This window comes from Sander vitreus, chromosome 8 (genome assembly GCF_031162955.1).
Source record: "Sander vitreus isolate 19-12246 chromosome 8, sanVit1, whole genome shotgun sequence".
Classification (NCBI taxonomy): domain Eukaryota; kingdom Metazoa; phylum Chordata; class Actinopteri; order Perciformes; family Percidae; genus Sander; species Sander vitreus.
In genome coordinates, this window is record NC_135862.1 from 3,998,498 (window position 1) to 4,021,572 (window position 23,075).

General features: G+C 41.0%; 3 protein-coding genes across 5 annotated transcripts in view; 2 read left to right on the forward strand and 1 right to left on the reverse strand.

The window, feature by feature from the left end:
• Nucleotides 1–2,915, forward strand: part of ptprz1a (protein tyrosine phosphatase receptor type Z1a) — a 139,395-nt gene extending 136,480 nt beyond the window's left edge. The window contains exon 31 of the mRNA XM_078256437.1: nucleotides 1,954–2,915. Coding sequence (XP_078112563.1) covers nucleotides 1,954–2,097 — 144 coding nt within the window. The 3' untranslated portion in view covers nucleotides 2,098–2,915. The remainder of the gene's footprint in view (nucleotides 1–1,953) is intronic.
• Nucleotides 2,916–6,178: 3,263 nt separating this feature from the next.
• The window catches only part of aass (aminoadipate-semialdehyde synthase), a 32,584-nt gene continuing 15,687 nt past the window's right edge, over nucleotides 6,179–23,075 (reverse strand). For both annotated transcript variants that reach the window (XM_078256446.1, XM_078256447.1), the window contains exons 14-24: nucleotides 20,832–20,953; nucleotides 20,514–20,643; nucleotides 19,745–19,855; nucleotides 14,539–14,647; nucleotides 13,925–14,065; nucleotides 13,623–13,790; nucleotides 12,393–12,488; nucleotides 11,513–11,628; nucleotides 8,766–8,854; nucleotides 8,489–8,665; nucleotides 6,179–7,716 (exon numbers count right to left, since the gene is read on the reverse strand). In XM_078256446.1, coding sequence (XP_078112572.1) covers nucleotides 7,598–7,716; nucleotides 8,489–8,665; nucleotides 8,766–8,854; nucleotides 11,513–11,628; nucleotides 12,393–12,488; nucleotides 13,623–13,790; nucleotides 13,925–14,065; nucleotides 14,539–14,647; nucleotides 19,745–19,855; nucleotides 20,514–20,643; nucleotides 20,832–20,953 — 1,378 coding nt within the window. In that variant the 3' untranslated portion in view covers nucleotides 6,179–7,597. The remainder of the gene's footprint in view (nucleotides 7,717–8,488; nucleotides 8,666–8,765; nucleotides 8,855–11,512; nucleotides 11,629–12,392; nucleotides 12,489–13,622; nucleotides 13,791–13,924; nucleotides 14,066–14,538; nucleotides 14,648–19,744; nucleotides 19,856–20,513; nucleotides 20,644–20,831; nucleotides 20,954–23,075) is intronic.
• On the forward strand, nucleotides 15,085–18,676 carry LOC144521826 (E3 ubiquitin-protein ligase TRIM21-like). 2 transcript variants are annotated; one of them, XM_078256449.1, is made up of 3 exons: nucleotides 15,085–15,215; nucleotides 15,695–15,776; nucleotides 16,690–18,676. In XM_078256449.1, the coding sequence occupies exon 3, from the start codon at nucleotides 16,699–16,701 to the stop codon at nucleotides 18,325–18,327; it is 1,629 nt and encodes a 542-aa protein (XP_078112575.1). In that variant the 5' UTR covers nucleotides 15,085–15,215; nucleotides 15,695–15,776; nucleotides 16,690–16,698; the 3' UTR covers nucleotides 18,328–18,676. The 2 variants fall into 2 exon arrangements, with proteins under 2 accessions (XP_078112575.1, XP_078112574.1); XM_078256448.1 differs by lacking the exon at nucleotides 15,695–15,776.

Below are 23,075 nucleotides of genomic sequence, written 5' to 3' on the forward strand. Positions count from 1 at the left end.
ATATCCGCCAGGTATGCCAACCTTGCACACCACTCATCACTTGCAAGCAGCTTTGCGTAATCGGACCCCTCATTTGTCAGAAACACTTTGAGTTCCTCCCGCAGCTCATACACACGGGCCAGCACCTTGCCGCGCGACAACCATCGGACCTCCGTCTGAAACAGCAAGGTCTTATGCTCCCGTCCCATTTCCTCACACAAAGATGCAAATATGCGGCTTTTCACAGGTCGTGTCTTTACAAAGTTTACCATGTGCACAACATCATTTAACACAGGGGCTAGGTCTGCTGGTAAAGTCTTGGCCACGAGGGCCTCACGGTGTAAGAAACAGTGCGTAATAATCACATCTGGGTTTCTTTCCTTCACTCTGCTTACAAAGCCTTTGGTGCGCCCGACCATGGCTGCAGCTCCATGAGTGCAGACACTCGTGCAGTTTTCCCACTTAAGTCCTCCTTGTTCAAGATATTCTGATGTGACCCGAAAAATTTCCTCTCCTGTTGTCCTTTCTGGCAATGCCTTGCAAAATCTGAAGTTTTCTCTGATTGCGTATCCATCCACAAAACGCACATTGGCCAAGAGTTGAGCATGTCCACTAATATCAGTACACTCGTCAAGTTGCAACACAAATTTCTCACTGATACGGATCTTTTCCAAAACCACATTTTCGATGTCTGCAGACATGTCATCAATACGTCTGGAAATTGTGTTATCTGAGAGAGGGACTTTGGCTTGCTTCAGGTCCAAGCATCTCATTTACAATGGCTTTGCAGGCGGGTAATATTAATGTCTCTGCCACTGTGTGGGACCTTTTTGATTTAGCTACAAGTTCAGCTACGTGGTAGCTAGCTTTAAGGGCTCTCTCATTTACCTTTGTGGTTTTTCTCATAAAAGTTGCCTGTTTCTCCGTGTGTTTAAGCTTGCTTGGTACCATAGCACTGTTGGATAGCTTTTCACCACATACCAAGCACAACGGAGTCGGTGTCGTTGCATCCCCGGTAAAAGTAAATCCAAATGAAATGTAACTCTCACTGTATTGCCTCGAGCTCACCGTATTTGCCTTCTTTTGACCTCCACTCATACTAGGGCCTTCATCTGGGTCCGAATTTTGTCCAGGGCCCAGATCGGAGTTAGCATTTTTCCTTTTCAAAAACTTCTCCATCACCCTCATCGTAGTCTTGCTAGCCACAATGCTCTCACCGCTACCTGTCACATTCATGCATCACTAATTCTCTTGTCTTAACGTACAATGCAATTCGCTACCTGCTGCCATCTAGTGATAAGGAATCATTACATGATTACGCTGCCAGTCACTACTACAGCACAGACACTCGACAATGGCATATTATTTGCAGATAATAATTCATTTGTTTTCAAAAAATGTTTTTAGACCAATTAGGTGAAATTGGAGAATTTTCCACGGCACACCTGACGATCTCTCACGGCACAAGAGTAATAAGAGAGGTTACAAGAGTAATAACAGCATACTGATATTTTTAAATATTAATATATTATATATATATAATATATTTTTTTTTAACATCGAGGCCAGGGGACTACAAATGAAAAATAGCCTTTTGGCTAATTCTGGCATTTTTTTCCACAAGGAAAAAAGGGGGAAACGCCAGTGTGTTGGGAATGAGAGGGGGGAAACGCCAGAGCAGGGGGAATGAGAGGGGGAAACGTCAGAGCAGGGGGAATGAGAGGGGGAAACGTCAGAGCAGGGGGAATGAGAGGAGGAAACGTCAGAGCAGAGGGAATGAGAGGAGGAAACGTCAGAGCAGGGGGAAGCCAGTAACATGGTGACATTATAAATGATCGGGCCGGTCCAGTAACATTTAGATGTTGATGTCCTGCAGATCGGGGCAGAGAGTTTTATTAATTTGCACTTTCCCCTTCTTAAATAAACTAAACTGAATTGAAAATATATAACAAATACTTACCTGTGGTTTTACAGGAGCAGTACCAGTTCCTGTACAAAGCCATGCTGAGTCTCATCAGGACGCAAGAAGACGAGCAAACCCTCCAGTCCTCCGACAACAACGGCACCATCGTGGTGGGAACCGCCAGCGCCGCAGAGAGCCTTGAATCCCTGGTGTAAAATAAAAAATACACAACTTTTACTTTCATAAATGAGCAACAGCATTTTGTCCTTCCTCTTCAACCACCAACAGAACTTCTCCTGATGCAACACACTCACGCTACAACTACATAAATCCAAAATCCTCATCGTTCAGGACTGTGTGTGATAGTTTGAGGCTCGCACGTACCCAACGAGGTTTTGTAATGTGTGCCTTTTTGTATTTTTTCATCCTGTACTTCTAACTTTGATACGAGCTGTAGACTAACTGTCCGATGTTTTAACGCTGTACTGCCATGAGACGTTTCACTCAACTAACTAAACTTTTCCTAAACCTTTGTATTTATTGGCACTGAGCCTAATGGCGAAAAAAGGGAAAAAAAACTGCATCTTTTTACATCAAATGAGATATTTTGTTAGCTTGTCTTTTATAGAGCTCCTGCACTGAACTCCTTTCTGTAAATACCATCGCAAAAGTAGCAGCAGTGTGCTATTCAAGTCAAATATAAAATAAGGGCCTGGAATATTAAAAAAAATAATAATCTAATGTATATAATATTATAGTAATCAACTCGATGGACCAAATTTCTATTTATACTTTTAGATGATTTTTATATTTTACCATTTTTAGTGCATTCAAATGTTATGGTGTAATTCTAATTGCTTAGTTGGAGAACATTAATGCTTTTATATTCTGGATTTTGTAACAGACTAAATGTGATGCATGGGGTACTGACATGTTTTTTTTTTTTTTAGCTGGACATGAAACACTGCTGGATTATTAGATAGGGGATTAAATAAGTGAAAGAACACCAAAGAAAGAGCCTGTTGGAGTGTTTTGTTAACTGTGTGCAGAACTACAACCTTATATTGCTGTTAGATGCAGCAACACATCTTCACCAACATAAAGGTTCATTTGCTGAAGGCAGAGGGTCAGAAAGACCGTTACACGTCAACACTAGTTTAGTTAGCGAGCGAGCTAACATACTTGACTTTGACTCTCAATTGGCTCCTGATATAGTGCACAGTCAAACAATTTATACCACAGTCTTGGCCAACCATCTCACAGCACACAGACATTCCAGTCGCTCAGGCGTTCCTACAGTGAAACTCAAAACGCACCAATTTTTTTACACCTAAGTGCCTCTGCAAAATAGCTTTGGGAAGGAACTTGTTTTGGTGGAACGTGTACATTTAAAAGTTGTTTTAGTCGTGCAACAGAAAACTCAGATTGGACAGATAGTCTAGCTAGCTGTCTGGATTTACCCTGCAGAGATCTGAGGAGCAGCTAACCATAGTCCTCAGAAAACGACCGGAATTTAGAAATCCAACACAAAGAAAGCGGAAGTTGACGGACATCCAGCCGAAAATGAGGGACATCTGGCGGAACCATATTTTCGCTAATAAACTAAACTCTCAGTGGCCTAAATGCCACAAGCTAAAAGTGCTGGCATTAGCAGGTTGGTAGGACCATAATACGGTGGTAGGCAGGCAGGCTAGCCTACGCTACAACATCAAAAGTAAGTCATATTCGAGTCAACGTCAATAAACCTCAACCTAGTCTCCCTGGGAAAGGCTTGAAGGAATGAAAAAGGTACTATGATTGCTGCCAGATTACTCACTATAGTTTTTTTTGCCAAATTTTATAGATATGTAGCACAATGAAACTATTTTGGTTTTCTAGTCAATTTCATCATATCAGTACGCTCAGTTAAAATAAGTTGCTTTTTGTACTTTTGTTAATTCATAGTTTCTTTATGACAAGGTTAAAAACATGATATAGTGTAAGGCCTACAGACTGTAAAGGAGGGGCAAATGTTGTACATGCCCTTTAGGAGGGAAGCACTATCTCTTTAAGAGAATCAAAAGCTGACCGTGTGTACAAAAAGACAAACGTGCTTGTGTTGAACCGTGGCTATATTTTCTACTAAAAGTTGCAAAAATGAAGATGGACATGTTTCTGGCAGTTCATTATTAAGGGTGCGACAGATACATATTAAAAAAAATTAAACCTGTATAAAGTAAAAAAAATATGTATTCGACAAAGTTGCACTGAAGATATATCACATAATTTAACCAACAATAAGATGCATGCGACTAAAGGCAGAGGATCATAAAGACCGTTCGACGTCACGCGGTTTGCCTCCTGTGGGGACTATAAATATCCACAGCAAATTTCATAATAGTAGTTGAGATGTTTAAGGCAAGCTACGTTTTCACAGATAAATAGCCATCTTCTACTAATACAAGTTTGATATCTGGGATAAAAGTCCCAGATGGAGGATGAAGACGCAATCAATCAAACATAGGCTGAGAAAGCGGGTTACATTTACATTTCCGGCCTTTAGCCATTTGTTCAGGGTGACTTACAGCAGAAGAATGAGCCTCAGCTCCTCCATCAGCGGCCTCACAGACGTCCAACAGGAAGGCAGTCAAAGGTCAGAGGTCACTGTGGCGAGACAAAAGATGGAGCAGACATCCCTGTGAGCCTGACAGGAGAGAGGTGTTAATGAAACCAACACAGCAATAGAGAAAATAAAGACGTGGTCTAATGAAAACCCGAGTGCTGTCCGATCTGCGGATTACATATTTTCCCTTTATGGAGTCATGTGTTAATCCCTGCACTGAACTGGTTATTCCAATTGATTTACCATGTGTTAATCCAGGCTAAGACTCTGCAAGAAACGCGCCTTTTCAGGACAGAAAATAGGTCAAGTGTCCAGACGTCTTGACCGACCGCCGTATCCACACCTTCATTTGCATTTTTTGACTTTTCATAATTACATGCCCAATTATCCCCTGCTAGGTGGCCTAGTTTGCATGGCTGCTTTCAAATTGAGTGGAAGCAAACGGGCTGATTGTCTTTTTCATTTTTTCAAAAGAGCTGAGAAGTACAAAATCCAGAGTCCAGGCTCTAGTTAACTAAATCTTTAACTACGGCTTAAATCTGAAAGTCAGACTATAGATAGTGGTGGAAAACATTCAGTTGTTTTACTTAAATGAAAGAATACCACACCGCAAGTGTACCCAATTGTAAGTGATAGTTCTGTATTAAAAAATGAACTTAAACTTTTACTTAAGTAGAAGTACATACGTATTATAAGCAGAATGCACCTGGAATCAAGAAGTGTACATGTACAGTAGATGTTTTTTTTGTTTGAAATATCAAATCTAAAAAGGAACAAGTAACAGATGTTACATATATTAGGTGGACTTTAAGCATTTCAGTATTTACAAAACTTCAGGAAGTCAACCAAACGTGAGTAAATTACCAACAGGAGCTTTAAAGATGTTCAGAAAGTTTGTCAAAATATGATGTATAAAAAGCTTTAAGGTTCACCCAAATCCCAACCTAAAAAACACATTTCACTTACCTGTACAGGTATGCAGACCGTTTGGTTTATTTGTTGGTTTGAGATCTCCAATATCTCCTAGACGCGGATACTGTGGAGCTCAAAACTTTAAAAAGTTTACATTTGAAATTTGTTCCCCAAAACTAACTAAATATGAATACATTTTTATAAAGAACAACTATGGAGGCTGCAATGTGCCAATAGAGTAATTAAACACTTGACATTTTGATCATAATGAATTAAAGGTGCAGTAGATAAGACTTCTAAAACTAACTTTCTGTCATATCTGCTGAAACTGACCCTATGTTCCAGTAGAACTACAGGAAGCAGGTCATTAAAAAATAAATCCAGCTCCTCTGGCTCCACCTACAGCCTGGAGTGGGATTTGCAAAAATCCACAGCTCCCTGTTCAGATGCACCAATCAGGGCCGGGGGGGGAGTGTCTAACTGCGTGTCAATCACTGCTCATGCACATGCATTCATTCTCCCCTGTGGGGGGAGGGGCTTAGGAGACAATTTTGGGCTTTAGCGGAAAGGGGGGAGGGACTGAGAAGTTGTTGATGTTCAAATGTTTTAGCTAAGTCCTGGATCTTCACAATCCTACCTACAGCACCTTCAACTTACAATACAATGTTTTTTCTAAATTACTGATTAAAGAGACAGAACCATTAAAAAACACCTAGGTTATAAGTTTAAATAACCATGTGAATCACGGATACAGTGACAACATTATACATTAACAATATACATACATAAAAGTAAGGCTTTATTTAATAAGGCTTAGGAGACCGTTTCGGACAATAGGGTAAGTAAAAACAATGCAAAGATTATTACATTTGCAAATTCTTTAAATGAAAGAGGAAGAAAGACCGTAACAGAATGACTTATTCATGTAACATTTTTACACTTTTATTAAGCAAAAATGGTTTTATCAAAACAAGCTTTCATAAACAAGTGTGTTTTGTAATCATAAATGTCAGCTCAAGCATTAAAAGACAAAACAATAAAAACCGTGTTCATGTTGGAGGTTTACCGGGAGGCAAATTAAACCAATACTCAGATCACTACCGTCGTTCTCTTTAGCTCAATTTTTGTTTAGTTGCACCTGAATTTGTAAAAACATTTAACGTCAGATCCAGACCTACAAATCTAACAAAATATCAAACAACACGCTGCTGTTTAAAACCCTCTGGAGATCCACATAGAAACATATCCAGTATAAATATGGATATAGTATTTTTTTTTTAAATATATAGCAGCCCTCTCTCTCTTTTTTTACCCATTTAAAGCATGTAACAAACCGTTTACAGGATAACCATATCGCCCACAAAAATAAAATAAATAATCGCTCAGGTGCCACACAAATACTCTGGGAGTCTGGGAAGCTTCATTCAGGTTCCACAAATACAGAATTCACCGTAGGGTTGTGCGGCGGTGGGAGTGTCACTTAAATAGCCTGTTTGTGTGACGTCCTGTTGTGTTCTTAAACCCACCGAATGAATCAGAAGTAGACTTTATATTTCACAATTATTGTTTTCTGTCAGATCGTTTACAGATTGTTTATAGATCTCGACATTTCCGAACGCACTTAAAGGCAGCTTCATTTCACGGAGAAAGACAGAAAGACGAGAAATGGCAGCAATGGCAGGGCTTCTTTAAATTTCTAATGCTTAAAATAGTGTTTGATCAGTCGACCTTTTACAAATATTCACAGAATAACTTTTCTCTGAAACAGTCGATGCCCGTGAAACAATTTCATTTTAGCACCGATTTTATTTTAGCCAAACTCAGGATGTTAATGTCTGCAGATTACTGAATGTGATCACCAGCTGCCTCTTCAGCTTTTTGACCTAAAAGTAACAAACATGGTTTTAAAGTATTGCCAAATTGTGATCAAATTTCAACACAATAAAAATAACACTCCGATTTAAACATTTGACAATTTTTAACAATAACAATTGACTTTTTACTGTATTTAGCCTTTTTCCACTTTTACATATATCTTTTTTTAATTACACAACTAATATTAATTTGATCAGCCCCAGGGAGGCGAGTCTGAGTGTGTCAAAAGATCCAGTTTGGATAAAGTTAAGTGAAAAAGCAGCATGTTGATTTTACCAATTTTCTCTTGACTTGTATAGCATTTACAGCGATTACTGATCTGCTCTCTACTCCAGCACGGTGCTCTTGGATACGAAGTTAAGTCCTTCCTCCTTCAGTCGGGCCAGTGTCGGCTCGTAGACATCCTTCGTCAACGGAACCACAATTCCCTTCATACTGATTTCACCTGCAAAGAGAAAACACACGGATTTAGGTTCAAACTTCAGCAAACAATTACTACAAATTAATGAAAAAAAATACCCTACACCTTTTTCAACTTTCTAGGCAGCCACTGGTTTCAGTTCAATTTAGAACATACAGCAACACAGACTGATGAGAGCATTAGCTTTGCAGACTAAAAGGATTAGCTAACGTTAGCTTCACAGGCTGAAAGTACAAACGCCGGCTTCACAAACTGATTAACCGTAAGTTATCTTTACAGATTTAAAGGACAAACTAACGCTAGCCTCACAAAATGACAAATTAACGGTAATTTCACAACCTGACAAACTAACGTTAGCTTCACAGACTGGCTAACTAATGTTAGCTTCACAACCTGAGAAACTCATGTTAGCTTCACAGACTGACAAACTAATATTAGCTTCAAGAACTGACAAACTCATGTTAGCTTCACAGACTAAAAGGATAGACTATTTTGAAAAGTTTTTTTTAAAACCTGTACCTGGTTGGAGGTACACGTTTCCAAATATTCAGTGTAACACGATTACATTTTTTTCCATGTGCACTTAAATCAAATATATCATTAAGCGTCTCTTGGTTCTCCATACAGTGTAGTCAAGCTTTTGTAGTTCAAAAAAGATTGTATTGAACTTCATTATATTTTGTTTTGTGTGACTGGTATTCACACTTTTACAGTTTTTGTGTGTCATAGTTGTATTGTGTTTTTTTTATAGTTAGCATTTAATTTAGAAACAATTTTCCTGACTGATATCACTGACCATCAAGGACCATGCGAGCAGCAATGGCTGCTGGGTATCCTACAGTCTTGGCCATGGCGGAGAAGCCGCTGGGGTCGCCGTACACCACCAGGCTAATGTGTTTGGTCTCCAGCTCGCCAGTTGGGTGGCGAAGCCCAACGTCGTTCCTCAGAATGATCATGTCTCGCTCACCCTCACCTAAACCAGGGAGAGAAGTCATTAACAGTTTATGTACTAGTACTACATTTGGTACTTGTGTTCTTCTGATTTGTGGTAATAAAATGAGCTTGTGTCTCACCGAAGGAGAGTTTGGCTTCCAGATGTTTTGCCAGAGCAGCCAGCACGCTGTCGGCGTGAAGCGCCGACTCATCGCTCAGCATCCCAAACCTGAACAGAGACAGAAAAACACTACTTTTCCACACAATAGAATAACCTTCACAAAGCCGTTTCAAAAGGATTAGAAAACGACTCTGCTTTACAATCCCGGCAGTAGCAGCCCACACATCCTTGGCTAAATCTAAAGAGATGAGCAGTTGCCTTTTGTCGCTGCTTTGCTGTTGAATTGAATAAATGAACAAGTCATTCAATGTGAGCTGCAAATACGTTGGCTTTTTAAACTTTTAACTGCACAAATGGAATGTTTCCAACAGGCCCATTTACCTTCACCGCTAGTGGCAGCATAACAATGCCGGCATGGAGCCTTGGTCTGAAAAGACCCCTGAAAAAGTTGTTTTAAATTGAAGGGTGTGCGTGCTACACCACTTCAGGCGTCCTCATTAAAAGGAGAATTCCAATTTTTACGTTAATCTTGATAGCCATAGCTACGCGAGTACTTTCGACCCGAATCAGTGCAGGTAACACGGAGAAGCTGCAGCTACGTACTACAAGCGTCCCCTGAGCTAAAACGGCAGTTGTCGGGGCAAGTTTTAGAGTGCCTTTGTGCCTCTTACCAGACACAAAATGCAACTAATATGTCTGTGCCACATGAACAGGGCCCTTACATGTCAACAAGATGCGTTTTCAACTCAGACATTGTTTAAATTCACCTACCCTGGTCCCTGTCTCGATCCTGCCGGTAGCTAGCTTGCCCTGCTAGCTGCTAGCCGTTAGCCGTTAGCTGCCCTCTGGTGAGGGTATTCAGACAGGCTTCTGTGATAATCATCCCAATAACAATCCACGGAGCGGCGGTGGTCTGGCGGTGGTCCTGCATAGGACAGGTCATGCCTTCGCAGCAAAAAGTTTAAATTATTTCCCCCTCAAAATAGGTAATTGAGCACTGTAGTGGTTATGACCATATCAGTGACTATGTAACTACATGGAAACGGGATAAACGATGTCTGTTGCTTGCACAGTAATAGAGTTACTGAAGTTTAGCTGTAGCATCGCTCTGTCTCCTGGGAATTCAGTTGTAGCAGGAAAAGGTAAAGAGTAGTGTGTGAAGAGTGAAGAGTGGAGTTGTTCACAAGGGAAGAAGCTTGGAGTAACGTAACTATGGAGAACATAGCAGATATACAACACACGGAAGAGCCTTTTGAGTTTGATGGTCGTCCTTATTTAGTCGAACCTGAGTATACAGACGAAGAACTAGCCTCACAAGAGTTGGAAAGAACGAGACAGAGGGGCAACAGACAGATGAACTTGATGCTCCAAGCGCAAGCTAAAGCTAGCCTTCAGTAACTGGAGGACAAAGCAACACCATCGCCGCTCTGTGGATTGTTATTGGGATGTTTATCACAGAAGCCTGCTGTACACACTCACCGGAGGGCAGCTAGCAGCTAACGGCTAACGGCTATCTGGCTGTACACACTCACTGGAGGGCAGCTAGCAGCTAACAGCTACTACCACACTACCGTTTTTTTTTTTTTTAGGGGGGAATAAACTTCAAGACGTGACATGACCTGTCCTCTGGAGGACATATCCACACCACCGCCGCTCCGTGGATTGTTATTGGGATGATTATCACAGAAGCCTGTCTGAATACACTCACCGGAGGGCAGCTAGCAGCTAACGGCTAATGGCTATCAGCTAGCAGGGCAAGCTAGCTACCGGCAGGATCGAGACAGGGACCAGGGTAGGTGAATTTAAACAATGTCTGAGTTGAAAATGCATCTTGTTGCACAGACATATTAGTTGCATTTTGTGTCTGGTAAGAGGCACAAAGGCACTCTAAAACTTGCCCCGACAACTGCCGTTTTAGCTCAGGGGACGCTTGTACATGTAGCTGCAGCTTCTCTGTGTTACCTGCACCGATTCGGGTCGGGGTTTTTTTCTATCGAAAGTACTCGCATAGCTATAGCAATCAAGATTAACGTAAAAATTGGCTGGAATTCTCCTTTAAGGACGGAAGTGAAAAATGTGCAGAAGAGGAGCAGCTTCAGCCTTGTTCTCAGCCCACAATCTACAGCACCAACGCTAACTGTGAAGAGTAGCAGACGTCAGCATCTGCCTCATCCGCTCAGAAAAGCATCAGAAGAAATGGACATCTAAAGAATTTGTTCAAAGTAGGGCTGCACAATACAGCGTTTCTTTATCGTCGATAAACTAGCGATATCAACTGGCGCAATAAACACATCGCAAGATGCTGCGACATATCGCAAAAGACACTCCATGATTGTTTTTGTGTTAGTTGAAAGAAAATATCAGTAGAACACTGCACTATGAAATGTAACGGTCATTCTTTTTTTTAGTGGTGTTTTATATTCAACTCAATATTCATTTTGTTCTATAAAAGAAAATGATTTCCTTTCATGTGTTTTAAGTTAAACAAGCAATTTGTTGTATTTTAGCAGAATACAGAAAGTTGGACCGCCATCGTTGTTTTGTACTAACAGTCGCGGCCATCACACACACCTAAACCACCCCGTAGCTGCCAGTGGCTCCTCCCCGGACGCTGATTGGTTTGGACACAAACGTTTTTACTTAAAGCCTGACAAGATGGATTTCCATGCGCTATGTGATCTGCCGATTCTCGCGAGAATCCAGTTGCCGTGCAACGGTAAGACTAACCCGCGACCAATCCTGAATTGCTGTTTCTTTGCCTCTCACCATCTCAGGGTGTCCATCACAAAGTCGTCCTTTCCGATGCGTTCGTATACAGCTTCCTCAAAGGCATCGTGGGAAATAGAAGAGGACAATCCCATCTGCTTACAGAGAAGCGCTTTCTGTATATATAGATAGATAGATAGATAGATAGATAGATAGATGGATGGATGAAAAAAATGAAATCCCCAAAGCAGCCAGATACACTAAAACAATAAAATACAATGACAACAGGTACTATGTGAACAAAGTTCAAAGTAAAGAGACACTGAAATAAAAAAGCATAAATATATGAGAGAAGAGGACATTTATTTACTGTGGGTCCTCCAAAATGATCACATTCATGTGTTGTTTCCTATCTAAAAAGCTCTTCTTCAGCTCCTAGTCTGTCTCCTAGCTCCACTATAATTCCTAGTCTGTCTCCAAATTCTTCTTTACCCTTATTGCCTGTATCGTAAAGCTCCTCTTTAACACCTAGATCGTCTCCTTAAGCTCTTCCTTAGTTCCTAGACCCTCTCCTAGCTCCTCTTTAGCTCCTAGTTTTCCCCCTAAAGCTCTTCCTTAGTTTGTAGTCTGTCTCCTAACTCCCTTTAAAGCTCATTGACTCCTACACTGGGTCTTCTCCGGTGACAATTAACCTACTAAGCTCAAAAGGATAAAAGAGGACAAACATCATCTGCTGTAAACTCTGATCGGTGTCAGAAAGCCTTGGCTCACTGCAGCCTTGATGATGACAAGAAGCTACTGACAGTTCTAGCCTCTCCAGCAAAGCCACTTCCACGGGGCAACACTCTCAGTGGAGTTTTATGAAACTGAATGACAGGCTGGAGAAAAAAGCAGAAGTCACTGCTCAGAGGCTGAATGGATCCTCAGCGGAGGCTCTTACCCAGGAAACAGGACATGAAGTAGGCTGCAGGATGGGGCAGGGCTCGCTGTTGATTAGGCCCAGTTTGACAAACCCAGTCATGGCCTTTGTGAAGCCCTGTGGCACAGAACAGCAGTCAACAGTGACCACATTTACAGGGAGACAAAACAACTGGTTCGGTTTACGTTCACACCGCACTTTGTCAAACTCCAGGGTTAGGGTTAGCGTTGTAAACAAATGTCACGCTGTCGAAACGGCCGTTATTGGACAGAATAGAGAGAGAGAGAGAGAGAGAGAGAGAGAGAGAGAGAGATGATGATGCGTTGTCACAGACGACAAGTGATGTGTGCTCAGAATAGGATGGATTTTAAAGTTATCATCCCTTAAATATATATGTAAGTGAGTAAATTGTGTGCAAGGTTGAAACTGCAGGACAGTAAGTGCTCCGTTTTTGGTTCAATTCCTGTTTTTGGGTCGCCTGAAGTGAACCGAACTCTAGAGCCCTTAGAAGTGAACCGAGACCGACGTTTTCAAACGGACCAGAGTTTGGTCGGTACCAGAGTTTGAATGAGCTTTCACACCGCCCCAAACCAAAATACTCGACCTGCGCACGCGCCAGACGGACAATATTTAGAGTTAAGCACTGCCTCTGTGGGTCCATAAGGATGAAATAGAATTAAAGATACTGGAGAAATCAGGTTTCAGCTGAAAATATCAACAACAAAGTACATTTCCTCAAGTGTTGTACTGAAGTACAAATTCAAAGTACTTGCACTTTACTTGAGTATTTCCATTTTATGTGACTTTATACTTCTACCCCACTACATTTGTCAGCTTTAGTTGCTTTGAGATTAAAAGTTTCTCCAAAGAAAAAAAAATGTTTTTCTATTTGACACTTGAAAGCTGCGGACAATGACTCTGAACTCACACATGCGTACATATTTTGCATAATTTTTTGCTTTAGAGCTGGCCACGTTGAATTCACATGAACTTTTTTAATAATTGATTAAATATTTAAGTAATTTTTAAAACCAACATGCCAAACATTACTTAGTTCCTCGGTGTCAAATGTGAGGATTTGCTGCTTTTCTGTGTTTTTATATCATTGCATCAAAGTATATGCATATCAAAGTCTTGCCTCTGTGATTTCACACAGAACATAACAGGTTGCTGCAGAACAGCAGAAAACAAGCTGGTCAACTAGGTTAAGCTGAAACTTCCTATGATAAAGTGAGTGAGTGAGTGATGTACCTTGAAGCGCAGTGTTCCTCTGATCAGTGTGTGTGCTGTCTGGATGCCGTAAGGCTCGGCGTACGTTGTGCTGTCACGGTTTGGAAAGGCCTCCAGGTTGAAACCAGGAAGGAAATCCATCGGCATGCTGGACTCCATCAGAGACCCACCAGCCGGGATGCTCACCACCTGGACAAAAATCACACAGACAGACAAGGACACAGAGACAGACAGACACACACAGTTAATTTCTCCTGTTGATTTAAACACTGTAATTATAGGAAAATACTTTTTGCATATTAGTAAATTCTGGGCCTCTGTACCTCGTTGTCTCGGAGGAAGATGGCGGGGCTGATAGTGTTGAGGAGGACGCCGTACGGACTCCAGCTGAACTTGTAGCGAAGAGGATTGTCTGAACACTCGGGAGCAGGAAGGCCGCCGCAGAACGAGCTGTAGGACTCCACCTGAACAACACCATCATTTATATCGCCAAGTCGTTTTTCGTCACCGATTAATCTACTTATTGTTTTTAAACTTCACTACGGTATTTGGAAATATATCTTAGACTTGTTTCTTACTAACTTATCAGCCGACATTTACACTAAGGCCCAGTTCAGACTGCCTTGATTTTAGATTTTAGAAAGTCTGGACATTTTGCAAGTCGGATTCAATCTGAAGATCAGGTCTTAATTTAGATAAACAAGTTTAATCCCAGGTCAAAGGTCTTTTTCAGGTTGTGTTGAACTTTTCTGATTCAGGATGAACTCCCCTCACTACAGCAGCTCATGTCTGACGGTGTGGACTAAAACCTGTGTGAAATTAAGCAATTTGAACATGTGGACTGTCGGTCCGTTTAATGGATCACTATGATGCCTGCATGTGTTCAAACAATCATTTTCTCACACACAGACACACACAGAGTTGAGTGTTGACTCACAGTGCAGCCGTCGGCTTTGGCCTTGTCGATACACTCCATGGCCAGCATGTGATCAATACCCGGGTCCAGTCCCATCTCATTCACTATGGTGATGCCCGCCTCCTCCGCACTGTCACACACAAAGACACACACACACAATCTTGCTTAAGGCCCTGTAAAACACATTTTATTTACCAGTCTAAACCAGTTAACTAGCTTTAAATGTCATTTCCTGTTAGACGTTTGTGCCATTTTGTTTACATAGTTTGTTTAGTCGTGTTCTGTCACTGATTAACACATTTTTAATTTCACTTAAGAGGACTTTGAAGAAAGAATGTTTCTTGACTACCTTTGAAACCACAAAATCATAGAGAAGCCAAACTGGTGGCTTAGTGAAAAAAGTTTTCCATCTCAGTTTTACAGAAACAAAGAAGTAAAAAAACTAATCCTGTTCCAAAGCTTTGTTAGGCTATTTCTCAAAGAGTTAATAAAACCTCCCTCCCTGAGCTCCACTGGGAGGTGGAGCAACAGTGGAAGAGGAGAACTGCATCGTCAAATATCCTGAAATGAAAGTGAAAGCTGTCTGAGCGACAGCAGAGCTGCAGTTGAGACAACTCTCTCTGTTTCTCTCTAAAGAAAACATTCAACTGAATCCAGCAGCTTTTTCTCAACAACAGCAGAATCTCTGCCAAACACTGGTGAGTACACTGAGACAAAATGCACTCACTAAATATGTGCTCAAAGTTAAAACCAGAATCCAGAACAAAGAAACAAAGTAACAGCAGATAAAGTAGGCCTGCTAAAAGCTAACTAGCATAGCTTAGCTTCCCTTTGGAGTTGGCTGTGGCGTCTGATTTAATGTGTCAATTTTGTTCAATGATTATATAAAAAGGGACAAAATTACACAGGAGTGTGCCTTAATTCTCTGCCCAGGACACCATAACTCCACTACTGTACATCTTTACATAGAAAGTAGTTGGTTGCTGCCATATTAATGTTCTGAATATCAAGCCCCTTAAGTATTTCACTTTTCTGCTACTTAATACTTCAACTACACTACCATTCAGAGGCATATATTGTACTTTTTACTGCAGTGGTCTGTGCAGCTTCAGGTAATTATAATGGACGTTCTCTGCTGCGGCATGTGTCGCGTGTGCTCTGTGCGTTTCTGTCGTAGATTTGGTTTTTCCACCTCCGATGTAAAGGAGCGTCAGAGACCAGACAGTCTGAGATATCTACCACATCAGCAGAGCAATAACGTAATGTGTCAAACCATTCCATAATAAGTGTTGTGGTGCTGCAGAGACGTCCCGGCCTACACACCGTATCCTACAGACTTGATAACAAATCTTTGTTTGGTATAGATCCTCGCAAAAAAAAAAATAAATAAAAAAAAAAAACGCACACTATAATCATTTACATTTTTTAATTGTAATATTTTTTAATGAAAATGAGAATAATGATAAGAAACTTATCATTCCCTCCAATATCATGAATCATATTGAAATCGCAATATCAGTCAAAAATAATCGCAAATAGATATTTTCCTCATATCGTGCAGCCCGAATTAAGACATTGAATCAGTTTATAATTTTTTTTTTTTTGTGTGTTTTGTTTTTATACTTAAATAACTAACAAGCAGTTTACAGCTATAGTCATGTATGTGAGTGGTTTCAGGCAGAGATCAGTCAGAGGCAGCCTTCAGAATTTATGTAAAAACACACCTCCACTTGTATAATCTCAAAAAAATCCACCAAACAAACAAACGCAGTCTCATCTGAACGCGACTCACTTCATATCTGCTCCAGTCTTCAGCTGAGAAGTTGTCAGATCAAACTTTAACAGTGAACTCCACGTGGTTTCCCCATGTTTTCATACTACTGGTTACTGTGACAACTACTTAATGCCAGACCAAATATCAAAAACCACTCGGTGCATCCATCCAGGACCTGACAGCATAATGAGCTGTTTTAGTAAATCAAACGCTGAACATATGCAGATTGAGGCTGCAAATCATTCATTTTTTCTTAATAAATTTGGACCTCAGTTGGGTGCAATATAACGACCAAATTTAGGATGGCTCTTCTTATATTCCATTAATCATAGTTCCATTGTATGAAACAAATAATCAAAAGATATGCAATTACAGTTGTTCACACTTTATGTCCTCAGAGTGTCGATATGTCTGCTGCCAGCTGTCTGCTGACTGAAGATCAGTTTCTGTGCTCCATCTGTCTGGATGTGTTCACTGATCCAGTCACCGTACCATGTGGACACAACTTCTGTAAAACCTGCATCACTCAACACTGGGATAGTAATGTCCAGTGTCAGTGTCCCAACTGTAAAGAGGTCATCAACACCAGACCTGAGCTGCGGGTCAATACTTTGATCTCTGAGATGGCTGCTCAGTTCAGACCGTCCGCTCAACAGAAAGCCAGCAGCAGCAGCTCAGAGCAACAAGTGTCCAAACCACGAGAAGTTCCCTGTGACGTCTGCACTGGAACCAAACTGATGGCCCTGAAGTCCTGCCTGGTGTGTCTGGACTCCTACTGCGAGACTCACCTGGAGCCTCATATGACAAGGTCAGGCCTGAAAAGACATCAGCTGATCAACCCTGTGGAGAACCTGGAAGGCAGGATGTGTACGAAGCACGATAAACTGCTGGAGCTGTTCTGCAAGACCGACCAGATGTGTGTCTGCATGCTCTGCACTATTTCAGACCACAAGACACATGACGTTGTTCCTCTGAAAAAAGAATATGAAGTTAAGAAAGCAGAGCTGGGGGCTGAAATTCAGCAGATGATCCAGAAGAGACGACTGAAGATTCAGGAGATCAAACACTCAGTGGAGCTCAGTGAGGATGATGCAGACAGAGAGATAGCAGGAGGTGTTCAGGTCTTCACCGCTCTAAAGGAGTCTGTTGAGAGAAGCCAGGCCGAGCTCATCGACACGATCAAAGAGAAGCAGAGAAAGACCGAGAAACAGGCTGAAGGGTTCATCAAAGAGCTGGAACAGGAAATCTCAGAGCTGAAGAAGAGAAGCACTGAGGTGGAGCAGCTCTCACAGTCTGAAGACCACCTCCACGTCCTCCAGAGCTTCACGTCCCTGAACGCTATTCCACCCACCAAGAACTGGACAGAAACCATCATCCGTCCACCACATGAGGGGACGGTGGTGAGAGCTGTAAATCAGCTGGAGGAGACGCTCAGTGAACAAATGAAGAAGCTGCTCGCTGAGGCCGAGCTGAAGAGGGTTCAGCAGTCTGCAGTGGATGTGACACTTGATCCTGATACAGCACATCCCAAACTCATCTTGTCTGATGATAGAAAAGAAGTTAAACATGATGATGTAAAGAAGAATCTCTCAGACAATCCAGAGAGATTTGATTCTTGTGCTAATGTTTTATCAAAGCAGAGTTTCTCTTCAGGAAGATTTTATTACGAGGTTCAGGTTAAAGGGAAGACTCACTGGTATTTGGGAGTGGCCATAGAGTCGATCAACAGGAAAGGAAAAATCACACCAAGCCCTCAGACTGGCTACTGGTTAATATATTTGAGGAATGAAAAGGAGTACAACGCTGCTGCTGGCCCTCCAATCCATCTGAAGTCCCGTCCTGAGAAGGTGGGGGTGTTTGTGGATTATGAGGAGGGTCTGGTCTCCTTTTATGACGTTGATGCTGCAGCTCTTATGTATTCCTTTACTGGCTGCTCATTCACTGAGAAACTCTACCCGTTCTTCAGTACAGGTCTTAACAATGGTGGTAAAAACTCTGCCCCTCTGATCATCTCTCCTGTCAATCACACTGAGTAGAACCACCATTTGATTTCCTACAAAAAATCCTAATGGTTATGTAATAACTGCCTAAATAGCTGTTTTACTTCACATAGGTAATGTCTTTCTTGCTATTTTTTTTTTAATTAAATAGCATAAGGGCTCAGCCTTGTGCTCAAACACACCAGGTTGATTTGTGTTACGTATTATTCTCTAATCGCTTCTAATAGGTGCAACAGCTTTCTTCAAGACCATCAAAACACCACAAATAATGCATTATAAAAAAAGAAGCACTGGCAAAACTCATGATACGTTCATTTGGCAAATTCAAAACTTTGGCACAATTACTGAGGGGAAATGTATTAATAAAAGCAAAATGTAAATAGCCTGTCTGTGGTTTTTGTTGATGCCCTAATTGTTTAATGTGTAAGATGCTGTATTTTCTTCCAGGTCTTGGACTGAACTGTTTTGTTGTCTTTGGTATGGTGATGTATGTTCCATGGGTGCTTTACTGTCCACTAAATTAATCTTGTGCCAAAAATGATGTCAGACCTCCGCCAAAAACTGGTGAGTACAGCTGATAAGAATTAAGAATTACCAGCATTATGTTAACACCCCAGCTCCACTCAGAAAGAAAGTACCGTTTTTGTTTCATACTATTAATTCAAATTAAAATTGAATACACGTGCAATGTAACAACACTGTGACTTTTGTCCAAAGAGTGTAGATATGTCCAACCATCAGAGAAAAAGGGAGCGAGGGTAAGAGAGAGAAGCAGTGGTCGAGCGAGCAAGAGAGTGAATGAAGAGAGGGAGAACCGTTAGGGAGAACAAAACAGTAAACCAGAGGAATAAAACATTATTTTCTGCAGTAGTTATGTTATCCATAACTACATATTATAACCCCGGGAACACAATGGCCCTGAAGCGCCAATCACCATAACCATGGGTGTTGTTAATTTTGAAATTTGTTTTATTTTAGTTTATTTTGTTGTTTATTTTTGAAGTATCCGGTTGCGCTGTGGCCTTCCTGTATTTGATTCCCTACCTGGCTTGACACATTCGCTTGCAGCTCGTGGAAGAAATAGAAAAGACGCTGGTCACTGCTGTTCGCAGCCGGTGTGGCCAGACAGATTGGATAACATAGGCGCCGAAATAAAAATAGCTCCACGCTTCTGCGTCCAGTATGTTTTTGACGTAACTGTGATTGTGAGCTGGCAGATGGACTGCAGATGAAAAGTTTGCTTAAAGCAAACTCTGGTACAATACAATTAAGTGCAACATGTATGTTTAATATCGTACATGGCTCATTACAAATTAAATATTCCTGGTTTATTCTCCTTCAGACATGTTTAAAGAAAAACATTGTTTCTGATGAAAAGTTCAATTACATTGGTAAAAGTTCTAAAGCACATGTAAACATATCCTGTTTAATCTGTGTCTGTTGTGTACTTCACCTGCTCTGCAGCTCCCTCATGGCAGGACTCAGGTAGCTGGCTGTCACCATGTTTACCTTCCTCTTGATGCAGTGTTTGGCGATGAGCGGGTGAAGAGAGTAAGGCAGCATGCTGAGGAGTCAGGACAGATAGCGGATGAATTTATCTGGCATGTAGCAGACTGAGCTAAGTCTGATCATGTAAAGTTGAGCCTGAGATGTCCACACATCTACATTTTTCATTCATAGTGAGAAAAAATAACAGCTTTACAGAGCTATGGAGGCTACAGACTTTCAATAATATTCAATTAGGAACCAACAAAGACAATGAACTATAATAAAGAAAACAAGGAGCACTTGATGGATTCCCCACTGCGCCAACAATACATTTAATTGATTGTGACGGTTGCCCTAAATAGTCACTAAATGTTGCTAGTCGCAATGCATTACTTATTTATTTATTCATATTTGTACCTCATCTGTGAATTGTCTTGTATGTGCTTTATATGACAAATAGTTCTTTGAATTGATTTGAAACAGCAGCTGCCAGTGTTCTTCAGGCCCTGTCTCCTTTTGGGGGGTGTGTCCAACTAAAACAAATCAGGAACTAAAAATAAATGGGTCCACTTAACCGTGACTTTAGAGATCCTAAGAATAAAAAGGACACATTAAAATGCCCTCAAGTATTTCAAGTTTACTTTAGGAAAATAAATGACATCCATCCATCCACACGTTTGCCTTCCTGTAACAAAATATTGGGTTGTACAGCGTGACAGCAGTGCATGCTGTACCTGATGACCAAGTCGTGATCTTTGACCAGAGAGTCCAGGTGTCCTTCCTGGCTGCCGGCGTCCAGCATGACGGGAATAGTGTTGGGATATTTGGCTGCCAGCTCCTCTGCCTGCCTCAGCATCACCGACGCTAAGAGAAGAAACCGCAGTCAGTGGAATGTAGGGTTGAGTACCGAACTCTGTACTTAGGGTACCGACAAAATTACATTAACTCACTCGTGTTATATCAGTCGAACTAAGATAAAGTCGTTACATATTTCACTTCCCCCCCCACACATCACTTGTATGGCTTTTTAAGAGTTTGATAGACAAACTCACCAACAGTGACCTGGGTCTTCTCGTCGCGAGTCAAATACTCAACGACGGGTCCCGAGACGTATCCTGAACCCAGCAGCAGAACTCGCTTCATCCCAGCCTTCTTCATGATCTGAGCCTTCTCCCTGAAGGATATTAGGAAACACTGACTTAGAGCCACGTCAGAAAAACGTCAAAACATAAACACATCAGTGGGTCTCGGTAACTGTGTTTAAACTCTGAGCTACACAGATCTGGATTTGGACAAACGACGTGAGCTTTTGAAGAACTTTAAATGGTCAGCACTTCATCAAATTTAAATGAAACTACAAAAGAGATTTTTATCAAAATAATATTTGATTCATTTGATATGCAAATAAATTCATTAATTGGTATTTATTCATTTGAATATTTAGAAATTGACAACACGAGTAACCTTAAAGAAAAACTAAATTAATTAATAAGAGTAAGAAGGAAGTCATGTTGTTTGGCCACCCCCAAATTCAGCTGACAAACTTTCGAAACATTTGGGGACTTTAGCATCTAGAGTGCGCCAGTTTGCCAGAAATCTAGGTTTCATCTTTGACCCAGCATTGAAATTTGATAAACAATTTAGCTCTGTTGTCAAATGTAGCTTTTTTTCGTCTCAGGACTAAAATCCTTCCTCTGTCGTAAGGACTTGGAGACCGTTATTCATGCTCTTGGTTTGTCTCGTATTGACTACTGCAATTCGCCAATCATCTTCATCCCGCCTGCAGCTTGTCCAGAATGTGGCTGCTCGATTGTTGACTGGTACCAGAAGGAGGGAACATATCTCCCCGGTCAAATATAGAATGGATTTTAAGGTAAGGTTACTTGTTTTTAAGGCATTGCGTGGATTGGCCCCTTTATATATTGCTGATCTCCTTACCCTACATCACTCCTCCAGGAACCTAAGATCGTTCCTTTTAGCTATTCCACAATCTCGGATGAAAACGAAGGGTGATCGTGCCTTCTCCGTTTATATTAGGCCCTCCTCTACTGCCGACATCTTGAAGTCTCGTCTTAAAACACATTTATATTCGTTGGCGTATGATTTAGTTTAGGGACATTTGTATAGAAGTGTGTTGTTTGTATGATGTTCATTGTGTCTATATTTGTATTGTCATCCTTTGTTTTTATAACATAATATAACTTTGTACAGCACTTTGTTCAGCCTAGGTTGGTTTTAAATGTGCTCTATAAATAAATTGACTTGACTAAATTATTATTTTTCAATTAAATATTAAAACTATTGTTACTGTTTTTTCTATATTACAATAACAGGACAACTTTATAAATTACACATGCACAGAATAAAGAGTTTAGAATCTGATTCAGCGGCAGTGTCTCTGTAACACATATGTAACCCGTAGTGAAAATGGCCTTTTAATTAAACCGAATGGCCTTCTCCAAACAACTGCATGCAGTTAAAAAGTCTGTGATTTTGCATGATGGATTATCTTAACACCATAACAACAATAACACCATAATGGAGGCATCACCCTGAGTGACCCGTGGCATTAATATATCACCACCAAGCGCCTCAACCCCCACCCTCCCCCATAAGTCAGACTCCCGGACTCGTTAGCTTTGGTCTAATTAGATGCGACGCTGCACACACGCACGAGTCGCAGCGGGACTGGCTGGAGGTCGGACCGGCGATCTGCCCGCCGCCGAGCCTCATCTTCTTAATTAAAAAAGAAAAGAGAGACGATCCCTCAGGAGGATTTCTCCCTCAGTTTACATATCTTAAAAGGAGCCAAAAGCAATCAAAAGGATTAAGATTTGGTGGCATGGCTTGTCTGGAAAAATGATACTTGAGATCAATTAGGAAGAAAACTCATCAAGTCTTAGAGGTGGCCTAAATATGAGCGAGCAGAACTCTGTGAAAAACACTTTGAGTCTTAAGAAGAGGTTGAAAGCCGTTAATAAAGACACTGAAGAGCAAATCTGCACTGAGCCTAGAATGGTAATAATCTGAAGAAACAAACATTAAGGGTTATGGAGTCCGAATAGATTTGACAAGCTCATTAAAATGTTTTTTTCTTTTTTTAGCAGCAACAGTGACTGAAGCTGCAGAAAAGCAGCGAGGTAAAATAAGCTATATGTGTCATCAATTGAGGAATTATTTAAAGCAGATAAAAAAATTTAAAAAAAGATGAGAACAGAATGCTGATGAGGATTTCAAGGAAATGATAAACATGCAGATGAATAATTTGTTTTTGGTTTTATACAAAGTCAAAGGAG